Source organism: Physella acuta, unplaced genomic scaffold (assembly GCF_028476545.2).
Source record: "Physella acuta isolate Inbredline_101_S28 unplaced genomic scaffold, ASM2847654v3 ptg000072l, whole genome shotgun sequence".
In the NCBI taxonomy this organism is placed as follows: Eukaryota; Metazoa; Mollusca; class Gastropoda; family Physidae; genus Physella; species Physella acuta.
In genome coordinates this window covers 700,157-725,160 of record NW_026731592.1, presented here as the reverse complement: position 1 = coordinate 725,160, position 25,004 = coordinate 700,157, and the positions used below count along the sequence as shown (strand labels likewise).

At 41.6% G+C, this 25,004-nt stretch overlaps 2 protein-coding genes and 1 non-coding gene across 6 annotated transcripts; 1 reads left to right on the top strand and 2 right to left on the bottom strand.

Annotated features, from left to right (window-relative positions):
* Positions 1 to 988: 988 nt before the first annotated feature.
* Trnah-gug (transfer RNA histidin (anticodon GUG)) lies at positions 989 to 1,060 on the bottom strand. Its single transcript has one exon. It is a non-coding gene; the product is annotated as a tRNA-His (tRNA).
* Positions 1,061 to 3,140: 2,080 nt separating this feature from the next.
* On the bottom strand, positions 3,141 to 4,483 carry LOC131952685 (uncharacterized). The gene is made up of 2 exons (XM_059315459.1): positions 4,165 to 4,483; positions 3,141 to 3,625 (listed from the first exon to the last, which is right to left on the bottom strand). Exons 1-2 carry the CDS (start codon positions 4,409 to 4,411, stop codon positions 3,141 to 3,143), a joined length of 732 nt encoding a protein of 243 aa, XP_059171442.1. The 5' UTR covers positions 4,412 to 4,483.
* Positions 4,484 to 6,708: 2,225 nt separating this feature from the next.
* Positions 6,709 to 24,764, top strand: LOC131952514 (uncharacterized). 4 transcript variants are annotated; one of them, XM_059315227.1, is made up of 29 exons: positions 6,709 to 6,836; positions 9,163 to 11,539; positions 11,671 to 11,767; positions 11,878 to 11,983; positions 12,079 to 12,244; positions 12,374 to 12,409; positions 12,574 to 12,654; positions 13,000 to 13,116; positions 13,445 to 13,543; positions 13,694 to 13,849; positions 14,372 to 14,464; positions 14,839 to 14,952; positions 15,077 to 15,172; positions 15,257 to 15,453; positions 15,665 to 15,730; positions 16,007 to 16,094; positions 16,303 to 16,562; positions 16,893 to 17,094; positions 17,572 to 17,740; positions 18,332 to 18,613; positions 20,945 to 21,160; positions 21,270 to 21,372; positions 21,619 to 21,703; positions 22,466 to 22,559; positions 22,820 to 22,902; positions 23,134 to 23,282; positions 23,404 to 23,496; positions 24,272 to 24,374; positions 24,557 to 24,764. In XM_059315227.1, exons 2-29 carry the CDS (start codon positions 9,185 to 9,187, stop codon positions 24,728 to 24,730), a joined length of 5,880 nt encoding a protein of 1,959 aa, XP_059171210.1. In that variant the 5' UTR covers positions 6,709 to 6,836; positions 9,163 to 9,184; the 3' UTR covers positions 24,731 to 24,764. The 4 variants fall into 4 exon arrangements, with proteins under 4 accessions (XP_059171210.1, XP_059171201.1, XP_059171227.1 ...); XM_059315218.1 differs by having other exon boundaries at positions 6,710 to 6,804; XM_059315236.1 differs by having other exon boundaries at positions 6,725 to 6,739.
* The last annotated feature ends 240 nt before the right edge of the window (positions 24,765 to 25,004 follow it).

Below are 25,004 nucleotides of genomic sequence, written 5' to 3'. Positions count from 1 at the left end.
TTTATATAGCTTTTTTATTAGACTTATTCTAAATTAAGAGATTTTTATAGTTTCTTATGCAAAGAGTTATACAAAGTGAAAGAGAATAAACAAAAATGTGTTGGTGATTTGAACCTGGATGATGTGTTACAATTGTCACTGTGGTGTTCATAGGAAATATTAGAGGAAATATTTTAAATCCTGTGGTGATTAGACCTCACATGGTGTGGTAGTGTTTAGACCTTGCATGGTGTGGTAATGTTTAGAGCTTAGACCTTACATGGTGTGGTGGTGTTTAGACATTACATAGTGTGGGGGGTGCTTAGATGTTACACAGAGTAGTGATGTTCAGACCTTACATGGTGTAGTGGTGTTTAGACCTTGCATGGTGTGGTGGTGAATAGAGGAGAAAAAGTGGTTGTTAACCCTGGTCCTGTTGTTGACGTGAAATACACCACAGTTGTTGTGTAGTTGATGGTGGTTGTTGTGGACTGTGTGGTGGTAGTTGTTGTGGTTGGTTTTGTTGTGGTTGTTGGTGTTGTTGTGGTTGTAGGTCTTGTTGTTGTGGTTGGCCGGGGTGTGGTGGTTGTAGGACGAGGTGTTGTTGTTGTTGTACTGGGTGGAGGAGGGGGAGGTGGTGGGGGCGGTGGGGGAGGTGGTGGGGGTGGGGGTGCAGGCGTTGATGTTCTGGTGGTCACAACCTGAGTTGTGGTCTGTGGGAATGACCCATCTGGCAAACGGCCAATTCCAGTCCAACACGCTGCCAGAGCTTCTTGCACCAAAGTCTTCCATTGCTGCCTCTGAGCAAGCACTTGAGTCCAATCAACATTTGCTGGCTAGTTGTGAAAATGAAAAGAAAGAAAAATTAACGTAAGCTAAATTAAAATTTAGAGTTAATATTTTCCACTACTAATTCTAGTAATAAAGTAGATGACATACAATTGCACCTAAACAAAGAAAATAAAAAAAAAATACATGGGCTTGGCAGTGCGAGACAGCACAGCAGATATGCCGTGACCAGGATTCGAACCTGGGTTGTCGCGGCCACAACGCGAAGTACTAACCACTATACGATCACGGCCAGTGCGCCCACGAAGCAACCGGAAAATCTAAAGAAGCCTTGATTAAAAATTGTCCTTGTCTCGCTTTTTGTAAATAATACAATGTACATAGATTCTAGATGTAGATCTAGATCTTTTTATATAAAAAAAAGATTTTGAACTTAAGATCTACATTCTTAGTTTCTCTGCCGCTAGGTCTAGATCTAGAATGAAATTACAAAAAGCGGACCATTATATTTCATATTATTTACACCTTATTTTGAGCTTCAAAAGATTTCAGCCAAGGGAAACAACTTTTAAAACTACCAGCTAATCAAAAAAAAAAAAAAAAGGTTTCATCTAGATCTAGATCCCTCGTTACTTTAATTCTAGTTTCGATTTTTCAAGTAATAAAAACATGAAAATTCTAGACTATTCATAAATTAACGAAATGATTTTGATATAAATCTATGTTTTATTTCGTTTAAAGGATACCTCATTTTAAATATCTAAATGCCAAAACCAAAAGTAAAATACTTTTAAAATTATGTAGATTAGGTAGAGTCTAGGCCTAAAATGTAGATTTAAATATGTTAGATTATTTATTACTATTAGATTTTAGCTAGATCTAGGCAATTTGCTTGGCAGATCGATATCTGATTTAAATTTAAAATTATCTCTTATTTAAACAAATTTTATTGTTATGTGATTGGTTTTATTTAATAATTTATTTAATACAAACGTCCACTGCAACTAGATCTAGACGTTTTGTAATATTAAGTAAATATAAAAAAAAAATTAATATACGGGATTGGTCGATAGAAAAAATTTATAAAAATCAAACGTGTATGTCCACCACCCGCCCCCGGACGGTCCTATAGGCATAATTAACCATTCTTTTTCAAGGGTGGACTAGCTGTGACATCCGTACTACCGTATTACAGTGGCGTTTCTAAGGTCGGTCGTCACCCGGTGCGACACCCCCAGAGGCGTAGCGACCCTTCCCGGCGCCCGGGTTCAAACTTTCGATTTGCACCCCCTCCCCCCCCCCCCCCAAACTTTCGATTTGCACCCTCCATCAAACTTTACTTTTTCCAACCCATTTTGGCGCCCCCTTAAGGTCGGCGCCCAGGGACATATGTCTCCCCCCTGCCCCCCATCGCCACGCCTCTGGCGGCACCTAGTCTAGATGTGAACGTTAGTATCACCCCCTCCCCCTTTGATAGGTCTAAACTTTGCACGAATAATAGTAACGCTGTTTATTTATTGTCGGTTATTAATACAGCTTGATGTAGCATTGTTTATAGGTAGCAAGTTTACGCCCCCCCCCCCCCGTTTGTCGGGATTTATCAATTTTGCTCGTAAATTATAATTCAACTTAATGGTTAATTTAAATGGAATGATCTTTTTTCTATATCTATTTTGCTATTTTTTCGTTGGTGTCACCCCCTAAATGGTGTCACCCGGTGCGGTTTGCACCCCCGCCCCACCCTCGCTACGCCTCTGCCGTTGCTACGTGGTGGTTGAAATGTAATTTTCAGACTGTCCTTTCAATGAATCTAAATCACAAGTATGGCCAAAAATAGTGGTTATATTCATGTAAATATGGCGTTGTTTTTCTCGTTATGTATTTCAGCGGATCGACAACATCAGTATTTTTACCCTAGAAGTTGTCCATTAATGACGTCACACTAATAGGCGATGGGAAAGGGGTGGTGGTCAAGAAAATGTTTTGACGATGTGTCAGTGTGTCTTTTATGGGCGATCCCAAACTACACCTTTCGGTACCGCCGGTGGACTATTGAAACTATCTTATATTGATGTTCCTATTCGGGAGGATTCTCTAATTTTCCGACTCCCGGTAAAACCTCAGGTTTCCCCCCTCCCCTCTTTGCCTCACTCGAACTATGCCACTGCCAAGCAGAGGCGTAGCGACCCATTCCGGCGTCGTGGCAAAATATCCATTTTGCGCTCCGTTTACTTTCTTAACTTTGTGTATATTTCTAACCCATCTTAAAATGAGCCTTTAATATTTTTTTTACCCATTTTAGCGCCCCATTAGGGTCGGCACCCGAGGCGGTCGCCCCACCCGCCCTTCCCTAGCTACGCCACTGCTGCCAATCAGGATTTGAACCAGATCATTTGGGAGATACTTGCCACGACTTCTCGTCTTCTGTCGTCAAATCTGTACATCCACCAAATGGGAGGCGCCGGGGGCGGGGCCTGGTACACCTGTGGTCTAGTCTGTGCTGGCACCACGGGGACAAACCCGCCGTTATTGATGTAGTTGGTCAGGCTCTGAAGATCCAAATCCGTCCGCCCCCCTGAGTTGACGCAGCTGCGCAGGTTGGTCGCGCCGACTTCGATCTCTTGCAACAGCTGTTTGGCCAGCTGCTCCTTGTCGTTGATCTGCTGTTGGGTCGCGAGCGTCTTCTGCAAGTTGGCATTACACTGGCTGTATTCTGAGTTGAGTGTGTTCAGCGTGTTCTGCAGCTGATAGTACTGGCCGTTCCAGTAGTAGTTGAAATAGGGTACCTGACGAATTCTGACAGATCTTTTTCTTCTTCGATCATCGATGAAACCGATCCAACCCCAGTTCCCAATACCTTTAAAAATAAAGAATAAATAAATAAAAAAATGTTATTTAAAAAACAATTTTTGATTACTTTTCCTTTATATTAATATGTTAGACCATGTGTATTTTGATGAGTGTCCATACGACATCACACTCCTTGGGTTGGGGGAGGGTGGGGGGGGGGCGGTTACGAAGAGGACTGTGTTTTTTTAAACTTCAATATTCAAACAATGAACAAGCCTTACCTAACTGTATACTTTTTAAATTTAATTTTTTATTTATTTTGAAATTAGGAGAAATTAGTTGTACGTATGTTTATAAAACAAAAGTAAACCTACCCTTTAGAACCTAACGGACCATGGGACAGTCACCTCGGCATGTGAAAGGATAATGTGGTCAGCACTATGCCCAGCCACGTTTAATTTCCCTAATGTCGTCAGGTAGCCATCAGTGCTCGGTTGACTCAAAACGTTCTACGACCACGAACCTTGGACTAGAACTCAGGTTTGCAGTCGTCTGCTCTAAATCCCGCCCACGCATGTTTGTGTCTATAAATAGAAAACACCTCACCTGTGGAGCCAACGTTGGCCTTGGCATGTTGTACCTGCGCCTTGCCTGTCAGTAATTCGATCCTGCGCCTGCACTCCAAAAGTGACCGCTCCACGCTCTGAATCTGCGCGCGCAGACTATCCAGCGTATTCGGCATATAAAACATCTGTCGCTTTTGCTTCATCGATAGGCAGCCGTGCTTGAGCACGCATAATAAAGTCACCGCCAAAACGGCAACATGGAAAACATAGAATCCCATGATAGACATCACGAGCTTACTAAAGCCTAACTCCCAAAACTCCCATACCGTATAGTATGGACCTTACACTCGCCGTTTCTTTTAATCTAATGGCGATATATGAAAAAACCCGCAAGTTTATTATATAGGCTTGTCACCAACTACGACAGGTTATAAAATATGTTTTCCCAGAGCTCCCAACCCGCTCACCATCAATCAGACGAGTTCTTTATTAGTTATATCACGACACAACAGATTTGTTCGTGGTATAAACAAAATATGTTATTATATTCAAGCTCGCAGTTGTGAGCGAGACAGCCGGCTTGTTGATTCGTTCGATACAATAATATTTGAGATAAACAATCAATATAACCCGACTCCGGTTGTAGATTTCAACAGTTATGTGATCACGAAAACTCGCTCGTTAGATAACATTTCAGGAATAAAGATTCTTCTTACAAACTATTAACAGTATGAAAAAGTAACCTGATTCTAAAAACAAAAAACTAGCCTCCCCGGCGGGGAATCGAACCCCGGTCTCCCGCGTGACAGGCGGGGATACTTACCACTATACTACCGAGGACACATTATTGATGAGAACTTGCGACATAAAATCTATTATTTATTGTAAAGATTTTTTTTTTATTTTTCATTAATCATGAAAAGTAGGCCAAACAAATCTATTTTTGGATAAAATGAGTGTGTAAAAAAACTTTGGCACTTAATATTAAGTAGGCTTACCAGTATGCTAGCTAGAGGGAACATGGAAAATAATTTTTTCATAATAAAAATATATTTAAATTAGACGTCAGAATACTCTTTTTATATCTAAATAATTATTTATTAGGTGTTGTTAAAAGACACATGTGAGTATTTTTTCTTCCGCTCGCAGTTATCTGCCGGGCGCTGATCCCAATCAGGTTCATGTCTGAGCCCACCCCCCACCCGAAAATATCAAGTGCCCCCCCCCCTCCCCGGAGAAAAAAAGTTTGAAGAAACGCTGATCAGAGTAAGAGTGTAGACAATAGTAATTTACATTTAACAGTGTCAACGATGTGCTATTTCAACCAAACCACTAATATAGGATAATTAAAATTCATCTTGATAAATCAATAACTTGACCCGCAGGGGACATTTTTACGAGACACCAACACTAACGACAATTGCATTAATATCGAGATACTATGACTACAGAGACGATCCGCAAAACACCGGCGACAACACCTCCTAATAAAGCTAACAGAGCTCGGAGTGGTGATCTAATTACTCAATAATCTGTCCTCCAGTTAATCTCCGTGGCACGTATTGTGATATTAAAGATAAACAGTTTGTGGCGTCACTAGGCTGGGTGTCTCCGGGTCCAATCCCCCCATTTCCCCCCTGGGGCGTCCGTGTTATTAACGATTCTCAATCGTTCATGGAGTCAACAATGGTCGACAGGGTAGGAGTTTATGGAAAGACTCAGGCTTTAATAGCAGTAGCCATAATAGTTTTAATTTCAATGTGTAAGCTATTATAGCATTTAACGGCATTTTTATTGATAAGCTGTAACATAAATAACGATTACAGAGTACAGATGGTAATATTGGTGTAGCCCATTATAATGAAAAATAATAAGTGATTTATTTTTTAAAAAGATAGTTACTGCAGTATTTGCAGGCCTTATCTACGACAACTGTGTCTTTTTGTGTGTAGACCCATGTGTGTAAGAGTGGGGATGAAGCCTAGGCCCTACAAGTTGAAAATATGAGGTGTTGTGGTGTGTATTATTATTAATATTATGTATACCTTAAAGTTATTGGAGTTTTTTTTTTTTTTAAAAAACCCCGAAGAGATGCCCGCAGTGTTTCTTCCAGACTTTTTTCTCCGGGGGGGGGGGGGGGGGCACTTGAAATTTTCGGGGGGGGGGGGGGGCGGTAAACTTTCTTCGGGGGGGGGGGCGGAGACTGTTAAAAGTATATATTTTCTATATAAATTATATAAATTTCATTTCGTTGGGGGGGGGGGGCGGTAAAAAAATTTCGGGGGGGGGGGGGGCTTCGCCCCTCCGAAGAGATGCCTGGAAGAAACTCTGGATGCCCGAAAGAAACACTGACGGCCACTCAAAATAAGGTCTTGATTTCTCCCTCGCCTTATCCCTTTTACTTTTGACTTCTTTTTTTTGTTCCCTAACTTCTTTATAATGCACAGCGACGTAAAGTCACGTAATCATTAATTTGCATTTATTTTTTTGGACATGAAAGTTATGGTAAATAATGATCAAAATACTATTTGGTGGATCATCAACAAGGAAACCCTTTTTTCTGGTCATGCGCAGAGAGTTAAAAGAGAGTAAATTCTTTAGAAACTGTCAACAAAGTAAACTAAATTTGTGTTATCTCTACATTTGCGGTGTCTGGTGCACTGCTAAAACATTGAATCAGGTAGACCCCTGAAATAGAAACAAAATAGAAAGGTGCTTAGACGATGTTATTGGTCCATGATATTTCATTATATATTTTATATGGCCTAATTGTTATAGAATTTTCCCTAGAATTTTTGAGAATCAGTCTCAGTCCCGACCTGACACCACCGTGACTCAAGTGACTGAGTCTGAGGCTGATCAGTTTGATCACTGATCTAGCATTCTAGCTGATCTGAATGATCACATCACCTCACACCTCTATGATTCTCTCTCCCAGTCGTGATAATGGTCATTCCAATCAGTACATTTTTTTATGTTTAGCCATTTAGTTGGGCCTATTCGGATTCCTTTTTAAGTTTTTATTCAATTATTAGCCACCATTCATTCTTTTTTTGGCAATAAAAGTTTGGCCGATGCTAGCCGGAATAAGATACGCATGCGCAATGGAGAGAAACTACGACTTGCCATCGCGGTGATGTTTTCGATGGTACTGCGCATGCGTGTGTTTACAACCGCAGAACCCTAACGGCTAACACCAACCCTAATCCTTTCCCGAATCCTATCCCTAACCCTCATTCTAACCCTAGCCATAGGTAACTGCGCATGCGCAGAGCTATCTCTTGCTGACTAAGTGGAGACGTTGGGGAGAAAAATCTTCCGAGTAGTCACTTCGTAAAAGTTTAGGCCTGCTAGATTGGCCCGGCCCTCCGAAGAGTAGGCCGTTCGGTTCACTGCTTCCAGGTTTGTTTATATTAACTCATGGCGCAAGCCCTCGAAGCGATTTACTAAGATGGTGGCGCGGTTTCGTTTTCAATTTCATTAAGGGGTAGAAGGATAAAACCAATGATTTTGAAGCCATTGTCAATTTAATAATTTTAGTAATCGGAATTACCTATTTCTAATTAAGTCTGTTAATCAAGAATAGTAAGGTGTACTTTTGACCTAATTTCTTTATTTATCTTGCAAGCGGCGCTTTAGTGAAAGTAGCTCTTTTTATTCTTGTGTTAACGTGAACTTAACATCACATACCTTCTAAACAACGCGATGAATATTAACCAGCGTGTGGTGAAGAAACAGTTCAGAGTCTTAGCTTTATATAAATGACAATGTTTGGAAATAATTCTTAGGTCCGTACGTGTGGTCACTATGCCAGAATTATGACCCCCCTTATAACGCCATTTTATTATAATCTATTTGCAGAAAACAAAGTGCGGGAAATTGTGAGCTGCGCCGAAATCCAATTATTTGGCTAGATTTATTAGTTATGTCGCGTCATATCTAAAAATATAATGCATTGCGCTTTCCTCATTGATGATCGTTTTTATAATTTTTTAAGTAAAAATATGAATTATTAGTTAAGAGTGCAGTTTTTTTAACATGGTATACTTACTCTCTGTGGATATAAAAAGCATGGCATGTAAATTATGTACAAATATTGTCATAAAACACAAAAATATAAAATTTTGATTTTTTTACTAACACTATCCGCCACAACTAGAGCTAGGCCTATACAATACTAAAATCTACGCTAATTTTTTTTTTAAATGATTTATTGATTTTGTTAAATTTTAGCTATCTAAATTCATTTCTAAAATATTTTAATATGTTTCTATAAAGTTTTATTGAAAAATCTAGTAGTTTTTTTCTTCATTAGCTCATAATAGGCTGAACCTGACTTTGAAATTTTTTTTTCAGCTATAATGACTTTGCACAGAAAGTTAATATATGCTAAATTGACTTAGTTTACTAGTGTGCTAGCTATTATTGATGCTTTTTTTCCAAAAATTTTTTTTTTGAGATTTTCATCAAAACGCCTACGAAAGGGGTTAAAGACAGAAAAAAGGTTTCCTCTCTATCACCAAAAGTTTAATAACATTTAGTAGCAGATTAAAATAAAAAACAAAAGTAAAAACAGAAAATGTACATGTCTGGCAGGTGTACAAATAGTCAAGATTTTTTGTTATTGTTCTAGTTTTCCTTTTGTTTCAATCCTTTTATATTTATATTATTTATCGGCCTAAATCTAGGCTGTATGGAATATATGTATTAAAATAATTACTGGAAAATAAATGTAGCCCCTATTTACATCACTCAATTTACAGAAAGTTGTGACTAAACAAAAGTAAATGCTGGGTTAGAATATTTTCAATATAAATTGTCTTCATTAATCTTCATTCATGTTGTAGCCCCAAATAAATACTGTAAAAATTAATAACGTTGTTCTGAAATAATTTTTAATGTTTTGCAGTTTGATAATGATACCTCATATAAATATATATGGCGCTGACCCTAGTCCTTATTTTATTTCTAACTTCAAAGGTATTAGCAGTTCTAGTGATACTAATTAACTTCTTTTTATAATTTTTTTTTTTATCAGGATTAAAATGAATTAAATAATAATGGATGGACATGCCAGTTCTCATGGTGTGACACATGCCTCCAGTGTAGAAAGTGATGATGAAAGTGCTGACCAAAGATATTCAGATTCAGAAATGGCCTCCATTGACAGAAACATGGAGCAGCTAAGAATGCTTGATGATGACTTTGAACAGCCAGATGGTCAGAGAAGTTCACTGAGTCTTGATGATGATGGTGGGACACATTTTGAGTCCCACTCCCAAGAGGGGCTCAGTAGACGAGGTGGACCGGCTAGAGATGGGAACAATGCTAGTCCTGTTCATCATGGAAGCTCAGATGACAACGACAGCTTATTTAATCCACTACAAAGATTGAATTTTGATGATGATGTATATGATGATGAGGAAAGTGCTGAAGATGTGGGGAATAGAGAAGATAATGAGGAGAACGAACATTTAGAAGCTGAGGCTGCTGTTAAGGATAATCCTAATGTAGATGAGTACATGCATCACCGTCCAGCTGTCAATGGCTCAGATGTATCTGAGCATGGGTTGTATGGTGGGGCTATGTCCGCACACGATCAAGGTCAGAATGTGCGGATTATCGAGGGTCATGATTCCTCTATCTTGGACAATGGTGGCAACTCCCTTTATGGGTTCAGTTTTCTTCCCTCTCAGATGGGGCAGCAGCCGTTGCTGTCCCCAGCAAACTCCGCAGGCGGTGCAGGCAACCCCAGACCAGATGAGGACAGCCAGAATCTGTATGATAGCTTAGAAAGGGAAGATGGGTCCAGCCACTATGGAGATGAACATATGATGGAGAATAATTCATCTGAGTATTACAGCGCTGGTAACATGACATTAATGGCTACCAACTCCCAGGGTCCTGATAATGATGTCATGTGGGCCCAAGATGACCCCACAGACCAAACAAGTTATTTATCTTCCCACCATCAGCACTTCCAACATTTAGTTGACCCATCCCAGCAGCAGGGGCCGCCGCGGAATTTCCAGGTCGAGCAGCCTGGGAGTTTCAAGGCAACAAGACAAAATGGCTCCTACAGAGGGGAGGGAAACATGGGAGGTTTTGGAGACGTCCACAGCAATGAGGAAGATAACACAGATGCTTTAAGCTTGGAGCTGAGTGAAGAGGGGTTGCTGCAAAGCACCCAAATGTATGCCCAGCCAGTGTCCAACAACATGGCCGGCAACAGCGGTCAACATCAGTTCCCCAAGGACTGGAACAGTAACTGGCCTCAGGCTAATGGCAGCAGTAACCAAAATGCCAGTTTTGACCTGATAGATTCCATCAGGTCCCAGCCAAAAAATTTGTTGAGGAATCAAGCCCCAATCAAAGTAGATGCAGTGGACATTCATGATGAAGGAGATGGCGTTGATTCTCAAACTGACCAAAGACAAGCAGGCGCTGGAAGTTCTTTGGCTGTCACTGACCAGAACCAATCAGCTGGGGACAGTGGCAAAGCTGGTAAAAAATCAGCGAGCAACAAAGTCCAGACTCGCAGACCTGCGGTTCAGGGCTCTGCCTCATCTGGAGAAAAAAAAGCCGGAGCTGTAGCAACGCGCTCTTCAGCCCCTAGCACATCTATCAGGAAGTCTTCACCAGCTACAAAACCTGGGAACCATGGGGGGAGCTCTGCTGTTGGGCGCCACAAACCAGGTGAGCCAGCCAAAGCTGTGGTCAATGCTCAGGTCAGGCCGCCACAAGCACACAGCTCTATGCCCAATATGTTACAGATCTCAACTGCTAATAGTACCAACAGTCGAGTGAGTGGGGTGGGGAAAGAGTCGTACTTAAACAACAGTTCTCAGATGCAGTCAGCCAGGGGTAATTGTCAACTGATTGTTGGAACAGAGAACAATATCTCACCGCTACCTCAGCGGGAGGATGTGGGTCAATCTGAGGTCACACATCCGCCTCACAATGCAGTTCATGCCAATGTTTCAAGCACAGCCATGCCCAAGCCTCAGCCGTCTCACCCCCAGTTCTCACAATCTTTTGACCGCATACGAACTCAGCCAAACCAGCACCAGATGGATGTTCGATCTTCCCAGTCCTACATTAAGCAGCCACTGATGGTCTTCAGTTCCAATCACTCTCTAGCGTCCAGTCAAAGCAACTACAGTGGTGACCAGCAATCAGCGATACATCGTCTCAATGAAAACTACAATCGTGGAAATATGAGCAGCAGCTCAGTGTCCTTGCCACAGCGCCAGGCCAGCAATAGCCAACAGCTCCACTCCAGCTTCTCACAGATCTCACCCTACACGCAAGGGGATGCACTCAACTATTTTGATGGGAATCACCAAAACAGTATCAGGGACATGGGAGCCAATCAAGTGGAAGGTTATAAAAAGTTTGGTCACAAACTTCCTGAGGTCAGTGATCATTTATAAAATAATTTCATCATTTAAAAACATTTCAATAAAAATAAGACCAAAGATTTGTGCTGTTTAATAAGTATACACACTTGTCGTAACAGCATATGAAATCATTATCTACTTTCTAGAATGCAGAGCATGACATTCATGGCATGGAGGATGTAAGAGCCCACATGCACAACATGCTGCGTGTCGGAGCAGATTTGTCATCCAATCATATGGCAGGTAAGTTGAGGACAAATAGCTGGCAATAATTTTATTTAAAGAAAAATATCTAGCACAGATCTTGATACTAAATGACTTAAAACATATGTATTCAAACTTCCTCCTAACAGAACATACATTATTTGATCCCACTGACACTGCATCTGATTTGTTAATCTCTGATCAACCAATCAAACGTCAGCTTCACTTTGACCCAGACATCACTTCCATTATGGGGTAGGTCTAAGTTCTAATCATTTAGCATTGCAACATTATTAAGATTTCATATTTTTACTAAAATTTAATAATTGTTTCTTGATTTGTTCTCTCAGGAACAATAATCAAGATGACATGTCGGACATCTTGGAAAATTTCCCCACTTTTTCATCTAAGATATTTTTAGACTTGCCGTCCTTGTCCAATAGGACAGAGGCTGTCATTCAGGGAGAGAACCAATATTTGCGGGATAATTTAGAAAAAGAAAAATACAGAAGAAAGGCAAGCCCATTATAAAAAACTTTGTTTATGTTAATTGGAAATTAAAATTTAACATTAAAATTAGAAACTATTTTTATAGGAAATTTGCATCATTAGTAAATAACACCAGTGAATTAACATTATTTTCAGCATTGTGAGGAACAAATTCATAAACTCAACACAAAGGTAAAAATGGCAATTTATTGTTTAATTAAACAGCTTTACTATGTGAAAGTGTGTGGTCAGTTTGATTGACCCTTAACCCTGACATTCTTGTTACAGTTTTAATGTTGTATAAAATCAAAACAAGTGTTTGTAAGAAAACTTATTTTTTGTGCTGTTGTGGACAGATATTGGAAATTCAGCAGCAACTAGCTGTGGCGGTATCAACGGATAAGAGGAAGGATCTCATGATTGAACAACTGGATAAGGTACTTCATCTTAGTTCATAGTGGGTTGGTACTACAATAGTAAGTTGAAATTTAGTTATAATTTGTTGTCAACTGTTCTTTTTTAATTTTCTGAAAATGTCATTATTGCATTTGTGTTTTGTGAAAATGTAAGATGTATGAATGACTTGTTACTTCTTTGAAAATTTTAGATGTATGTATAACATTTGGTTTTGGTGTGAAGATATGTTATGTATGTATTGCATTTTTTGTTTTGTGAAAATGTTAGAAGTATATATAACATTTGGTTTTTGTGTGATAATGTGTGTACTAATTACATTTTTCATGTTTTGTGAAAATGTTTCATCTTTGTGTTTTTTTCTGTAGCAATTGGCCAAGGTTGTAGAGGGCTGGAAGAAGAGAGAGGCAGAGAAAGATGATTTTCTCAGGGTACTGACACATGAGAAGGAACAGATAGAGGAGAATCTACAGTCACAGCAAAATGTAAGTTTTCTTCCGCCTTCAACCAAAGCTCAGTTTTTTTAATGTTTACCAGATGCAGAAATAGGTGGAATACACTAAGTGTAATAACTAATACTACCTATTTATCTACCCTTTTGTTTAATTTAGTAATCTTTACTTTATTTTTAACTACTAATTTCATATCTAACAAGATATTGGCTCAATTTTAATCAAAATTGAGTTACAATATTCAACCACAAACCTACAGAAATTTTTGTCAAACCAAAATGTCTGTTGATGTAGGTGTTTTGATAACATATGTCATATGATGTATGAGACAGTTGTCTGGCAAAAATCCTTTTGTTTTCAGATGATCAACAGCTTTGAGAAGGAGCTTGCCCAGACTGTGGATCAACTAAAGGCAGAGAAAGAAACTTCATCACAAGCAATCAACTGTTTAAAGGATGAGGTATGTTTATCTTTAACTCAACGGTGGAATCTTTCCTCCTGCTTATGCTTTCACACCTTCACTTAAAGAATCAAAGTGTTAATGTTTTTAAAAATCTGGTTACATTAAGTTTATTTGTTGACCAATCAAGTATTATGCTACACTTGGCAGCTTTATGAGGTCCAGCGCAGTAAAGAACAGGCAGCTGAAGAGTTTGAGGCTGAGAGGTCAAAGTTCAACAAGATGACTGCAGAGTGGAACGACCTGTCTGAGGCCCGAGACTTGGCTGAGAGGCAAGCGCAGCAAGCACAGGAGAGATTGATTTCAGTGAGTTGTTTGTGCTGGGGGCTCAGGGAGTGTGTGCTGGGGGCTCAGGTAGTGTGTGCTGGGGGCTCAGGGAGTGTGTGCTGGGGGCTCAGGGAGTGTGTGTGCTGGGGGCTCAGGGAGTGTGTGTGCTGGGGGCTCAGGGAGTGTGTGCTGGGGGCTCAGGGAGTGTGTGTGCTGGGGGCTCAGGGAGTGTGTGTGCTGGGGGCTCAGGGAGTGTGTGTGCTGGGGGCTCAGGGAGTGTGTGTGCTGGGGGCTCAGGGAGTGTGTGCTGGGGGCTCAGGGAGTGTGTGCTGGGGGCTCAGGGAGTGTGTGTGCTGGGGGCTCAGGGAGTGTGTGTGCTGGGGGCTCAGGGAGTGTGTGTGCTGGGGCTCAGTGAGTGTGTGTGCTGGGGCTCAGGGAGTGTGTGTGCTGGGGGCTCAGGGAGTGTGTGTGCTGGGGGGCTCAGTGAGTTGCCTGTGCTGTGTTTTAGTGTTAGATTTATGGGGGAAAGTAATGACAAGCACCATTTAATTTCCTTAACAGGAGCAGGACAACTGGTCAAAGAGAGAGCAGGAACTGTTAGCCAAGATTGATGAAGTTAAAGAAGCCAACCAAAAGGTCATCAGCATGGAGAAAGTGAGTAAATAGGGTTTACAGAAATTGTTTTCTATGCAAATAGAAATGTGTGGTTATGCTGTAGGACCACTAACCCAGAGGTACTGTGTTCTAATACTGTTTATATCAGCCGGGGTGTAATTGGATCATCCTAAATCTCTTTACTCCCCCCTGCGCCATTGGTGACCCAACTGATGGCTGGTTGACTGGCTACAATTCATAGGTGTGCCAAGAACTCATCACCATCTTGTGCGTGAATAAAAAACATCATGCTCAATAATATGTCATGAGTCATAGTGGAGTTCTGAACTCTATACCTTTGGGCTAGCAGTTGAGTGCTGTACCACTCAACCATGCCGTCCCTACTGATACCACATACACGTTTATTTTGACAGGTCAAACTGGAGAGCCAGAAGAAAAAGTTAGACGCAGCTAATGAAGAGTGTGAGCAACTAAAAGCTGAGTTGAAAAAAACTGTTTTAGATTTTGAACAACTGATCAGAGAAAAGGTACCAAAATTTCATAAGAATTTGAGAAAAAAATGTTGGTTTGAGTTTAGGAAAATATGTTTTAAAAACTTTAACTTATCATAGAAAATAACAATAAATTCAGTTAGATAAAAAACTATTTCAGGAAAGCCAGAAAGTTGAGATGGCCATAATGGAGGCAAAGTTTGAAAGTGCACAACGCAAGCTGGAGACTGACCTCCATGCCCAGATGGAGAAAGAGGTATTTAGTTCACTATTGTTTTAGATGGGTGTTAGCTGCGTTTGTGTAAGAGAAACAGGAAATAATCTCAGGCCACTGTTGCAGATTGCAGACCAGGCATCAGAGTTCCATATGAGGATAGAGACAGCTCTAGAAGAAGCTGCTGAACGGTACCAAAAACAGCTGAGTGAGCTCAATAGCCGCCACCAAAAGGAAATGGAACGACAGTCAGTAGCACTTACAGAAGAGCGACTGAAAAAGGAAGAAGATTTTCGAAAACATATTAACGAGCTGGAAGAAAAGTTTGTTCCTTTATATTTTAATTTAGAATTGAAGAATGGTAATTTTATTATTATTTTTTAAGTTCATATAAAAATAGTGTGTTGAATCAAGATGTTTTTGTATCCTTAAATACTTTACCTCCCTTTATTGTCATGACTCTATCTTCGAATCATGTGACTTAGATTTCCCAAATTTGGGTACAATCTGAATTTGTTATGTATTTTTTTTCAGACTCCAGGAGTTGAGGACAGAAAACCATCACCTTAGACAGTCAAAGATTAAACTGGAGTCTCAGAGGTGTGAGATTTTAGGTTGATGTGTAATATCTGTGTAACATGGTCTTCAAGATTTCTTGTATCTATAGTATTTATCAGCAAGCTATTTATTTGCTATTAAAGCTTTAAAATTTCTTGTCACCAAAGTATTTATTAGCAAGTATTTTGTTTTCTTTTAAAGCTTTAAAATTTCTTGTCACCAAAGTATTTATTATTTTGTTTTCTGTTAAAGCTTTAAAATTTCTTGAATAACATTTCTTGTTGCTATAGCAACTTATTTTGTTGTTGTGAAATACAGGATGGAGATTTTGACCAAACTCCAGTTTATGATGCAGTCCCAGTGGAATGAGGCTGTCTCTCTGTTAGTCAGCACCCCACAGAAGAAGGTAAGTAATAGATGACCTTTTCACATATTCTATTGCATTATCCTTTTTCAGAGAGCAATATAGTGTAGATGATGGATGTGCCATATTTATTTTAAAAAAAAGGATGAAATAGTTGAAAGTTGGTTTCTGTGAAGAGTATAAAAAAACACTAGAAATATTGTTTTCTGTTTAGTGTAAATAAATATCAGAATGTCCATTTTTTCTCTAGGGTCTAAACAGCTCATTCATGTCTAGCCAGAATGGTGGTCAGTTGGCCTCTGCTTTGGCTGTGGCAGACGGCAATACCTCTGTTGCCAGTTTAAACCTGGCCACATCTGGGCCTGCCACTTTGGCTGACCAGGGAAATGAGAGTCAAGAACGAGCGACATCGTCACCACAGTTGCACCAGAATATCGACAATGAGAATGGAAGGGAGGATAGGAGGGATGAAATCAACAAGATGGGCAGGGTGGAGGAATATTTACAGAAGTAATTTTTTTTATTTATTAGGGGCATGGTGCAGAAGTTATTTATTTATTTTGTTGAGGAATATTTACAGAAGTAATTTTTTATTTGGTTAGATCATTTAGACGTTAGAAGTGGTTCATTTTAATTTAGCTAAAGAAATCTAAATATCAGTTAAATTCTAAAGCTGTACAATTTGATAACAAAAAGTTAAAAGTTTGAAAAGCTGAATATTAAATTATGAATGAACTGTACCTTACTGTCTGATATTAAATTATGAATGAACTGTACCTTACTGTCTGATATTAAATTATGAATAAACTGTACCTAACTGTCTGATCTTGATTGTGGCAGACTGTCCAGCAACATGGACATCCCCATGACCAGGAATGAGCTTCAAGTCCCGCAGGTCACCCAAAGCAGTGACCAGTCCTCTTCCTATGGAACCTGCAGCAGGATTTCTCTGGCAACGTCTGAAGACAAGATGACATATCCTTATCATGGCCAGTTCCATCACCAGCCCACATCAGACAGAGGCAGCTCTGATGATAACAAAGTAAGTTCACCTTTCTCTGATAACAAAGTAAGTTATCCTCGGGTTAAACTTTTTTCTTGTTTTTTTCCAGCCGTCCAATAACTTTTCTTGTTTTCTTCCAGCTGTCCAATAACTTTTCTTGTTTTCTTCCAGCTGTCCAATAACTTTTCTTCCAGTCGTCCAATAACTTTTCTTGTTTTTTCCAGCTGTCCAATTACTTTTCTTGTTTTCTTCCAGCCGTCCAATAACTTTTCTTCCAGCAGTCCAATAACTTTTCTTGTTTTTTCCAGCTGTCCAATTACTTTTCTTGTTTTCTTCCAGCCGTCCAATAACTTTTCTTGTTTTCTTCCAGCCGTCCAATAACTTTTCTTGTTTTCTTCCAGCCGTCCAATAACTTTTCTTCCAGCAGTCCAATAACTTTTCTTGTTTTCTTCCAGCCGTCCAATAACTTTTCTTGTTTCTTCCAGCTGTCCAATAACTTTTCTTGTTTTCTTCCAGCCGTCCAATAACTTAAGTCACTCACAGCTTCCTCGTGTCCATGGTTACGTAACGGGTCCTAGCGGTAACACAATCATCACAACATCTGGACACCTGACCAATGGTCACAGGACCCAGTCACTGCAAGAACTCACCTCTGCACCGTCCCCCAAGTCATCTATTCACTCAGGCAAGCTAGGCACATAACCAGAGGCGTAGCGACCCTTCCCGGCGCCCGGGGACAAACTTTTCGATTTGCACCCCCACCCCTTGAGATTTCCATTTGCACCCCCCTCAACCTTTCAATTTATTTTTCCAACCCATTTTGGGTCGGCGCCCGGGGACATATGTCGTGTCCGTCCCCCCCCCCCGCCCCCCTCGCTACGCTACTGCACATAACTCAATAATTTAACTACTCCCCATTATAGTTTATATAGTTTTGGGTGACAGGAAAGATGCACGACAGAAAACTGCGCACAACAAAGTGTACAAGGGCATTTTTGTTTTCTCAAATCCATCATTTATAGACATTAACAAATAGTGGCTACATGTGCATCGTAGCATAATAAATTAAATAAAACATGTTTCTGAGAAATATGACCAATTAAAGTGTATTAGTATAATTAGTTTGTATTTGCACATTTTTCTGTTTGCGCAGTTTTCTGGGAACCATAGTTTTGCTACAGCACTCACCAAACCTGATCCCCTTCTCTGTTTAATTATTTCAGTCAATTGACCTACAGGCTGCTTAAAGATTAACATACACGTTTTTCCCTCACAGAATCAAGTCACCATTCACTCAAAACTAGCACAGACAACAACCCACCTGCCAACCACCAATACCCTCCTGCCAACCACCCTTACCTCATCAACAGTAGCTACGGCGCAGGTTTCCCACCACCCCACCTGAACCAGTATGGTCAGAACAGACAGCAGGCCGCCACCCACCTCCCCCCACGCCAGACACACAACAGCTCACAGCACAGCACTTTAGGCTTCCAGAGTTCACCACTGACTGGGGACTATGGGGATCATAAGCAGCTCAAGAACGCTGCCAGTAGAGGTCAGTTCATGGATGTAAACATTTGACTGTGTGTGCTACAAGTGTAGACAGGATGAAGGGTGGGTGTCAAGAAACAGCTCATGTGTAATATTTGTGTTGGAATGATACAGTAAACCACTCCCATATCTCTTAGTCTCACTACCCCTATCTCTTAGTCTCACTACCTCAGCCCAGGGACTTGCCACTACCTCAGCCCAGGGACTTGCCACTACCCCAGCCCCTAGACTTGCCACTACCCCAACCCAGAGACTTGCCACTACCCCAGCCCCTAGACTTGCCACTACCCCAGCCCCTAGACTTGCCACTACCCCAGCCCCTAGACTTGCCACAACCCCAGCCCCTAGACTTGCCACTACCCCAGCCCAGAGACTTGCCACTACCCCAGCCCCTAGACTTGCCACAACCCCAGCCCCTAGACTTGCCACTACCCCAGCCCAGAGACTTGCCACTACCCCAGCCCTTAGACTTGCCACTACCCCAGCCCCTAGACTTGCCACTACCTCAGCTCAGAGACTTGCCACTACCCCAGCTCAGAGACTTGACACTATCCCAGCTCAGAGACTTGCCACTACCCCAGCCCCTAGACTTACCACTACCCCAGCCCCTTGCCACTACCCCAGCTCAGAGACTTGACACTACCCCAGCCCCTAGACTTGCCACTACCCCAGCCCCTAGACTTGCCACTACCCCAGCCCCTTGCCACTACCCCAGCTCAGAGACTTGCCACTACCCCAGCTCAGAGACTTGACACTACCCCAGCCCCTAGACTTGCCACTACCCCAGCCCCTAGACTTACCACTACCCCAGCCCCTAGACTTGCCACTACCCCAGCCCCTAGACTTGCCACTACCCCAGCCCCTAGACTTGCCACTACCCCAGCCCCTAGACTTGCCACTACCCCAGCCCAGAGACTTGCCACTACCCCAGCCCCTAGACTTGCCACCACCCCAGCCCCTAGACTTGCCACTCCCCCAGCCCCTAGACTTACCACTACCCCAGCCCCTAGACTTGCCACTACCCCAGCCCCTAGACTTGCCACTACCCCAGCCCCTAGACTTGCCACTACCCCAGACCCTAGACTTGCCACTACCCCAGCCCCTAGACTTGCCACTACCCCAGCCCAGAGACTTGCCACTACCCCAGCCCCTAGACTTGCCACCACCCCAGCCCCTAGACTTGCCACTCCCCCAGCCCCTAGACTTGCCACTACCCCAGCCCCTAGACTTGCCACTACCCCAGCCCCTAGACTTGCCACTACCCCAGCCCCTAGACTTGCCACTACCCCAGCCCCTAGATTTGCCACAACCCCAGCCCCTAGACTTGCCACTACCCCAGCCCCTTGCCACTACCCCAGCCCCTAGACTTGCCACAACCCCAGCCCCTAGACTTGCCACTACCCCAGCCCAGAGACTTGCCACTACCCCAGCCCTTAGACTTGCCACTACCCCAGCCCCTAGACTTGCCACTACCTCAGCTCAGAGACTTGCCACTACCCCAGCCCCTTGCCACTACCCCAGCTCAGAGACTTGACACTACCCCAGCCCCTAGACTTGCCACTACCCCAGCCCCTAGACTTGCCACTACCCCAGCCCCTTGCCACTACCCCAGCTCAGAGACTTGCCACTACCCCAGCTCAGAGACTTTACACTACCCCAGCCCCTAGACTTGCCACTAACCCAGCCCCTAGACTTACCACTACCCCAGCCCCTAGACTTGCCACTACCCCAGCCCCTAGACTTGCCACTACCCCAGCCCCTAGACTTGCCACTACCCCAGCCCAGAGACTTGCCACTACCCCAGCCCCTAGACTTGCCACCACCCCAGCCCCTAGACTTGCCACTCCCCCAGCCCCTAGACTTACCACTACCCCAGCCCCTAGACTTGCCACTACCCCAGCCCCTAGACTTGCCACTACCCCAGCCCCTAGACTTGCCACTACCCCAGCCCCTAGACTTGCCACTACCCCAGACCCTAGACTTGCCACTACCCCAGCCCCTAGACTTGCCACTACCCCAGCCCAGAGACTTGCCACCACCCCAGCCCCTAGACTTGCCACTCCCCCAGCCCCTAGACTTGCCACTCCCCCAGCCCCTAGACTTGCCACTACCCCAGCCCCTAGACTTGCCACTACCCCAGCCCCTAGACTTGCCACTACCCCAGCCCCTAGATTTGCCACTACCCCAGCCCCTAGACTTGCCACTCCCCCAGCCCCTAGACTTGCCACTACCCCAGCCCCTAGACTTGCCACTACCCCAGCCCCTAGACTTGCCACTCCCCCAGCCCCTAGACTTGCCACTCCCCCCACAAGTAACCGCCTGTTGTTCACCACAGGTTCCAACAAAAACATCTACGACCCAGAAAGTCCCACTGTGACCCCCAGTCCATCAGAGCTGAGTACGGAGCCGTGGTCTCCTGCTGCACAGGCCCGACCATTCTATGGCACAAACAAAGCTGCCACCACCTTGTTGAGGTCAGCAACCACTTTGGGATCTTTGCAGGTCCTTGGCTCGCCTCAAAGGAAAAGTCGACATGGGCTTTCAAAAGCTGGTAAATCAAAATATTCAATATTTTATATTATTGAACTAAACACTTTTTTGTTCCCTTCGGAAGTAATAAATACATTACATGACAGATCTTAAAAATTTGTATTGTCCAGAAAAACTGAATGAAAGCTTGTCACCTCCTGTAAAACAGACGTCCGACAGACAGCAAGCAGAAAACATGAGCCAATCTATTGGTGAAACTGTGAACTCAGAGAGGTAAGTTTGTAACTTTATGAAAGTAACACAACAGTCACTGCATATTTCCAAGCTTAACAGCTATTCCTTTACTTTCATTAATCTATTCATTAGTCATCCATGCACATTTGTTTACCTTGTATTAGTAGTCTGGGCATTTGGCTGTAGAAATCATAACTGTAGACAACTATATCAAAACTAAATGTCTGAAAATATTGTATTTTAATTATTATAATTGTTATTATTTAAGAATATAATTTTTATCAGAATGCAGACGAAATACGGTCAGATATTAGACAGTATGGAGGAGCATCAAAGCAGGCAGGGTGAACTCCAACATTATGTTCGCATGGTGAGTTGATTGTTACATCCTAAGTGGGAGCTTATTAAACATTTAATTTTGCTACTCCAACATTATGTGTGCATGGTGAGTTGATTGTTACATCCTAAGTGGGAGCTTATTAAACATTTAATTTTGTTACTCCAACATTACGTGTGCATGGTTAGTTGATTGTTACATCCTAAGTGGGAGCTTATTAAACATTTAATTTTGTTACTCCAACATTACGTGTGCATGGTGAGTTGATTGTTACATCCTAAGTAGGAGCTTATTAAACATTTAATTTCGTTACTCCAACATTATGTGTGCATGGTGAGTTGATTGTTACATCCTAAGTTGGAGTTTATTAAACATTTAATTTTGCTACTCCAACATTACGTGCGTATGGTGAATTGATTGTTACATCCTAAGTGGGAGCTTATTAAACATTTAATTTTGCTACTCCAACATTACGTGCGTATGGTGAATTGATTGTTACATCCTAAGTGGGAGTTTATTAAACATTTAATTTTGCTACTCCAACATTACGTGCGTATGGTGAATTGATTGTTACATCCTAAGTGGGAGTTTATTAAACATTTAATTTTGCTACTCCAACATTACGTGCGTATGGTGAATTGATTGTTACATCCTAAGTGGGAGTTTATTAAACATTTAATTTTGCCAAATAAAAGTTCATTAGGAGAAATTCCTTCATGAGAACTTGTTTTTTTGCCAATTTTTACAACTTCCTCATGAAACTGTTTGTGCTGAAACACATTTTGTAAACAACAGCTGCTGCAGAAAGCTCCAGGCAGTGTGTGCAGTGAACCAGAAAGAGATGTCCATTCAGAATTAGATGTTCTAGAATCTTCCAGAGATCTTACAGGTGACAACAGTGTTACATTTTTTTTTTGGTTTCTAAAATGTTTAAAATTATTTTAAATTTTAATAGCTGGGTAGCACATGTAATAATTGTTGGAATTATTTTAAATTTTAATAGCTAGGTAGCACATGTAAACAGCTAGGTAGCACATGTAAACAGCTGGGTAGCACATGTAAACAGCTGGGTAGCACATGTAAACAGCTGGGTAGCACATGTAAACAGCTGGGTAGCACATGTACATAAGAGTTTACAATTTCTTGTAGTTGACCTTGACCTGAATGACACCGCAACCGCAGCCGAGCTGACATCCCAGCTGAACCGGCTACATCACCTGAGAGAGCACCAGGTCGGTTGTTTACCTAGTTGTACATCTATATCACTAGAATTTGTATCACAACATTTTTATCTGGATATTTAGACCAATATTGTACTAAATATTTTTAAAAATGTGTCTGGATATCTGAAGCAACTGTGATCTTAGTGTCCCGACTATGTGGTTGAATAAGTGGAATAATATTTTATAAAAGAAACATGATTAAGTGTTGTTACTGAAAATGTTAATACTCTTGTATTCCAGTCTACAAGAATGTTCCACACACAAGAAGGTGGACTGTCTCAGATGACCGGCACCAGTCATCTACTGGACGTGTCGGACGGTGTGGGAGACAACGGGGCCATCAACTCCCAGCGGCTTTCAGAAATCTCACAGCTTTTGGCCACATACAGGTGGGGAGATTCTTAATGCCTTGCTACTGTACTTACACATTTACACGTTTTTTTTGTTCCGGTCCCTATCTCTAAACACAACTGACTTTTTAAAAGTCTGTATTGATTTTAAACTTGACAGAGAACAATGGGAAGATAACCCAAAGATGGCAGAGCAAGCCAATGTGGCAACCCAGCTGATTAGTGCACTCAAGACTATGTCATCTAACAGCAGGTATACTTGGACAGCATCAAGTGTATACTTCTGCTTATGGCATCAAAACAGCCTAGACAAAAGTGACAGCGACAAATAAACCCTGTTGTATTCTCCCAACAAATAGGCTCCTAACAAATAGGATAAATAAGCTTTAGTCATCTAGGCTTCCGAAATAAGGGCTCTCTTAGCGTGTCAATATAATGGGAGACCATTTGACAGTAGCCAGTATGTCGGGGCTATTTTGACTGGACGATTTTGTTATGGACCAATTTGTCGAGGTCGTCTTGACAGGGCCGTTTTGACAATGCATCAATCTTCAGTGCTTAAAGCAGAATATCAATGACAGCTGACAACTCTAGAAACAGGAGAGTTAGGGGCCTGAACTTTTAATTAAATAATTCATTTTTTATAACTCATTCAATACCAATGCATTCCTGAGATTTAAACAATAGCTACGCAATAGCTGAAATCCTAGAGATCTCAACTATTTGTTTGGTTCCTTCAAAATTTGTCTCAAAGTAAACCTGTGTTGAATATCTTATAAAAAATGTTTTTGTGAAATGGTTGGTTTCTTTAAAGTGCACTAATAAATTAATTTTTATACTAACATTTATACTACATTATTAAGATTTTACCTACCTTAGTTCTGGACCATATATCATATTGCACTGCATGTCAAATAAAAAGTCACTTAACTTTAAAAAAAAACAATTGCAAGAAGCAATTGTTTAAGGTTATTTTTTGTTTGTGCTGGCAGTTTTCAGTGGTGACATTTGGTATTTTTTCTCCCCAGGACTGAACCAGATGACAAGAAAGCTCAAGATGAAGCCAAGTCCCAAAACCAAGCTCGCAAAGTGAAGGAGGCAAAGGTCAAAAAGGTCAGGATAGCCAGCCAGGTGAGTGATGACCTTATAAGGGCAGTGTGTGGTTACATAGAGGTGGGCGTGGCATGTAAACATTTGAGAATTGCTTTATATAGATAGGAGATAAAAATGTAGAGGTTACTAAAATAGATTGACATTGTAAGACAATAAGTAACTTACTCTGTACGAGCCTAACCTGTTGTATTTGTTTGAAGTCTGCAGAAACTGGCACACCCCCGGAGTCCAGAGACAAACCAACTGCAGCCAAGCCAGTGAGCTTAAACAAAAAAGCTCAGCCATCCCCAGATCCCAGCAAGGAGAAGAAACCAGCTGGGACTAAGGCTGCAGGGGGTAAAGGCACTGCTGGTATTGGGCCAGCATGGAAGTAAAAAAACCCCATCCTATTCTGTAGTACTGTGTCCAGACTCTATTTAAACCAAGACAATCAATTAGCTAGTTTTAAAATCCAGCATAAAAAACTACAAGTCTTCAGATATTTTTGAACTCTCATAACAATGTTTAGAGGAATCCATCACTTGTAACACAAGGTTTTATATCTAGGCATGTTCATTCATAGGCTGCCTCTGTCAAATCTCCTTTAGATCTTTGTAGAAAAATTGTATTTATAGTTTGTGAGTGGAATAGGATAAATGTTTGTGTAAA

Bases quoted from the DNA above. Each gene is read 5' to 3' on its own strand.
- LOC131952514 (XM_059315227.1), top strand. From the start codon at position 9,185: ATGGATGGACATGCCAGTTCTCATGGTGTGACACATGCCTCCAGTGTA. The intron at 13,544-13,693 runs GTATGTTTATCT...TACACTTGGCAG, and splicing joins TCAACTGTTTAAAGGATGAG to CTTTATGAGGTCCAGCGCAG. The intron at 15,454-15,664 runs GTTTGTTCCTTT...ATTTTTTTTCAG, and splicing joins ATTAACGAGCTGGAAGAAAA to ACTCCAGGAGTTGAGGACAG.
- LOC131952685 (XM_059315459.1), bottom strand. From the start codon at position 4,411: ATGTCTATCATGGGATTCTATGTTTTCCATGTTGCCGTTTTGGCGGTG. The intron at 3,626-4,164 runs GTGAGGTGTTTT...TTATTTTTAAAG, and splicing joins GGCCAACGTTGGCTCCACAG to GTATTGGGAACTGGGGTTGG.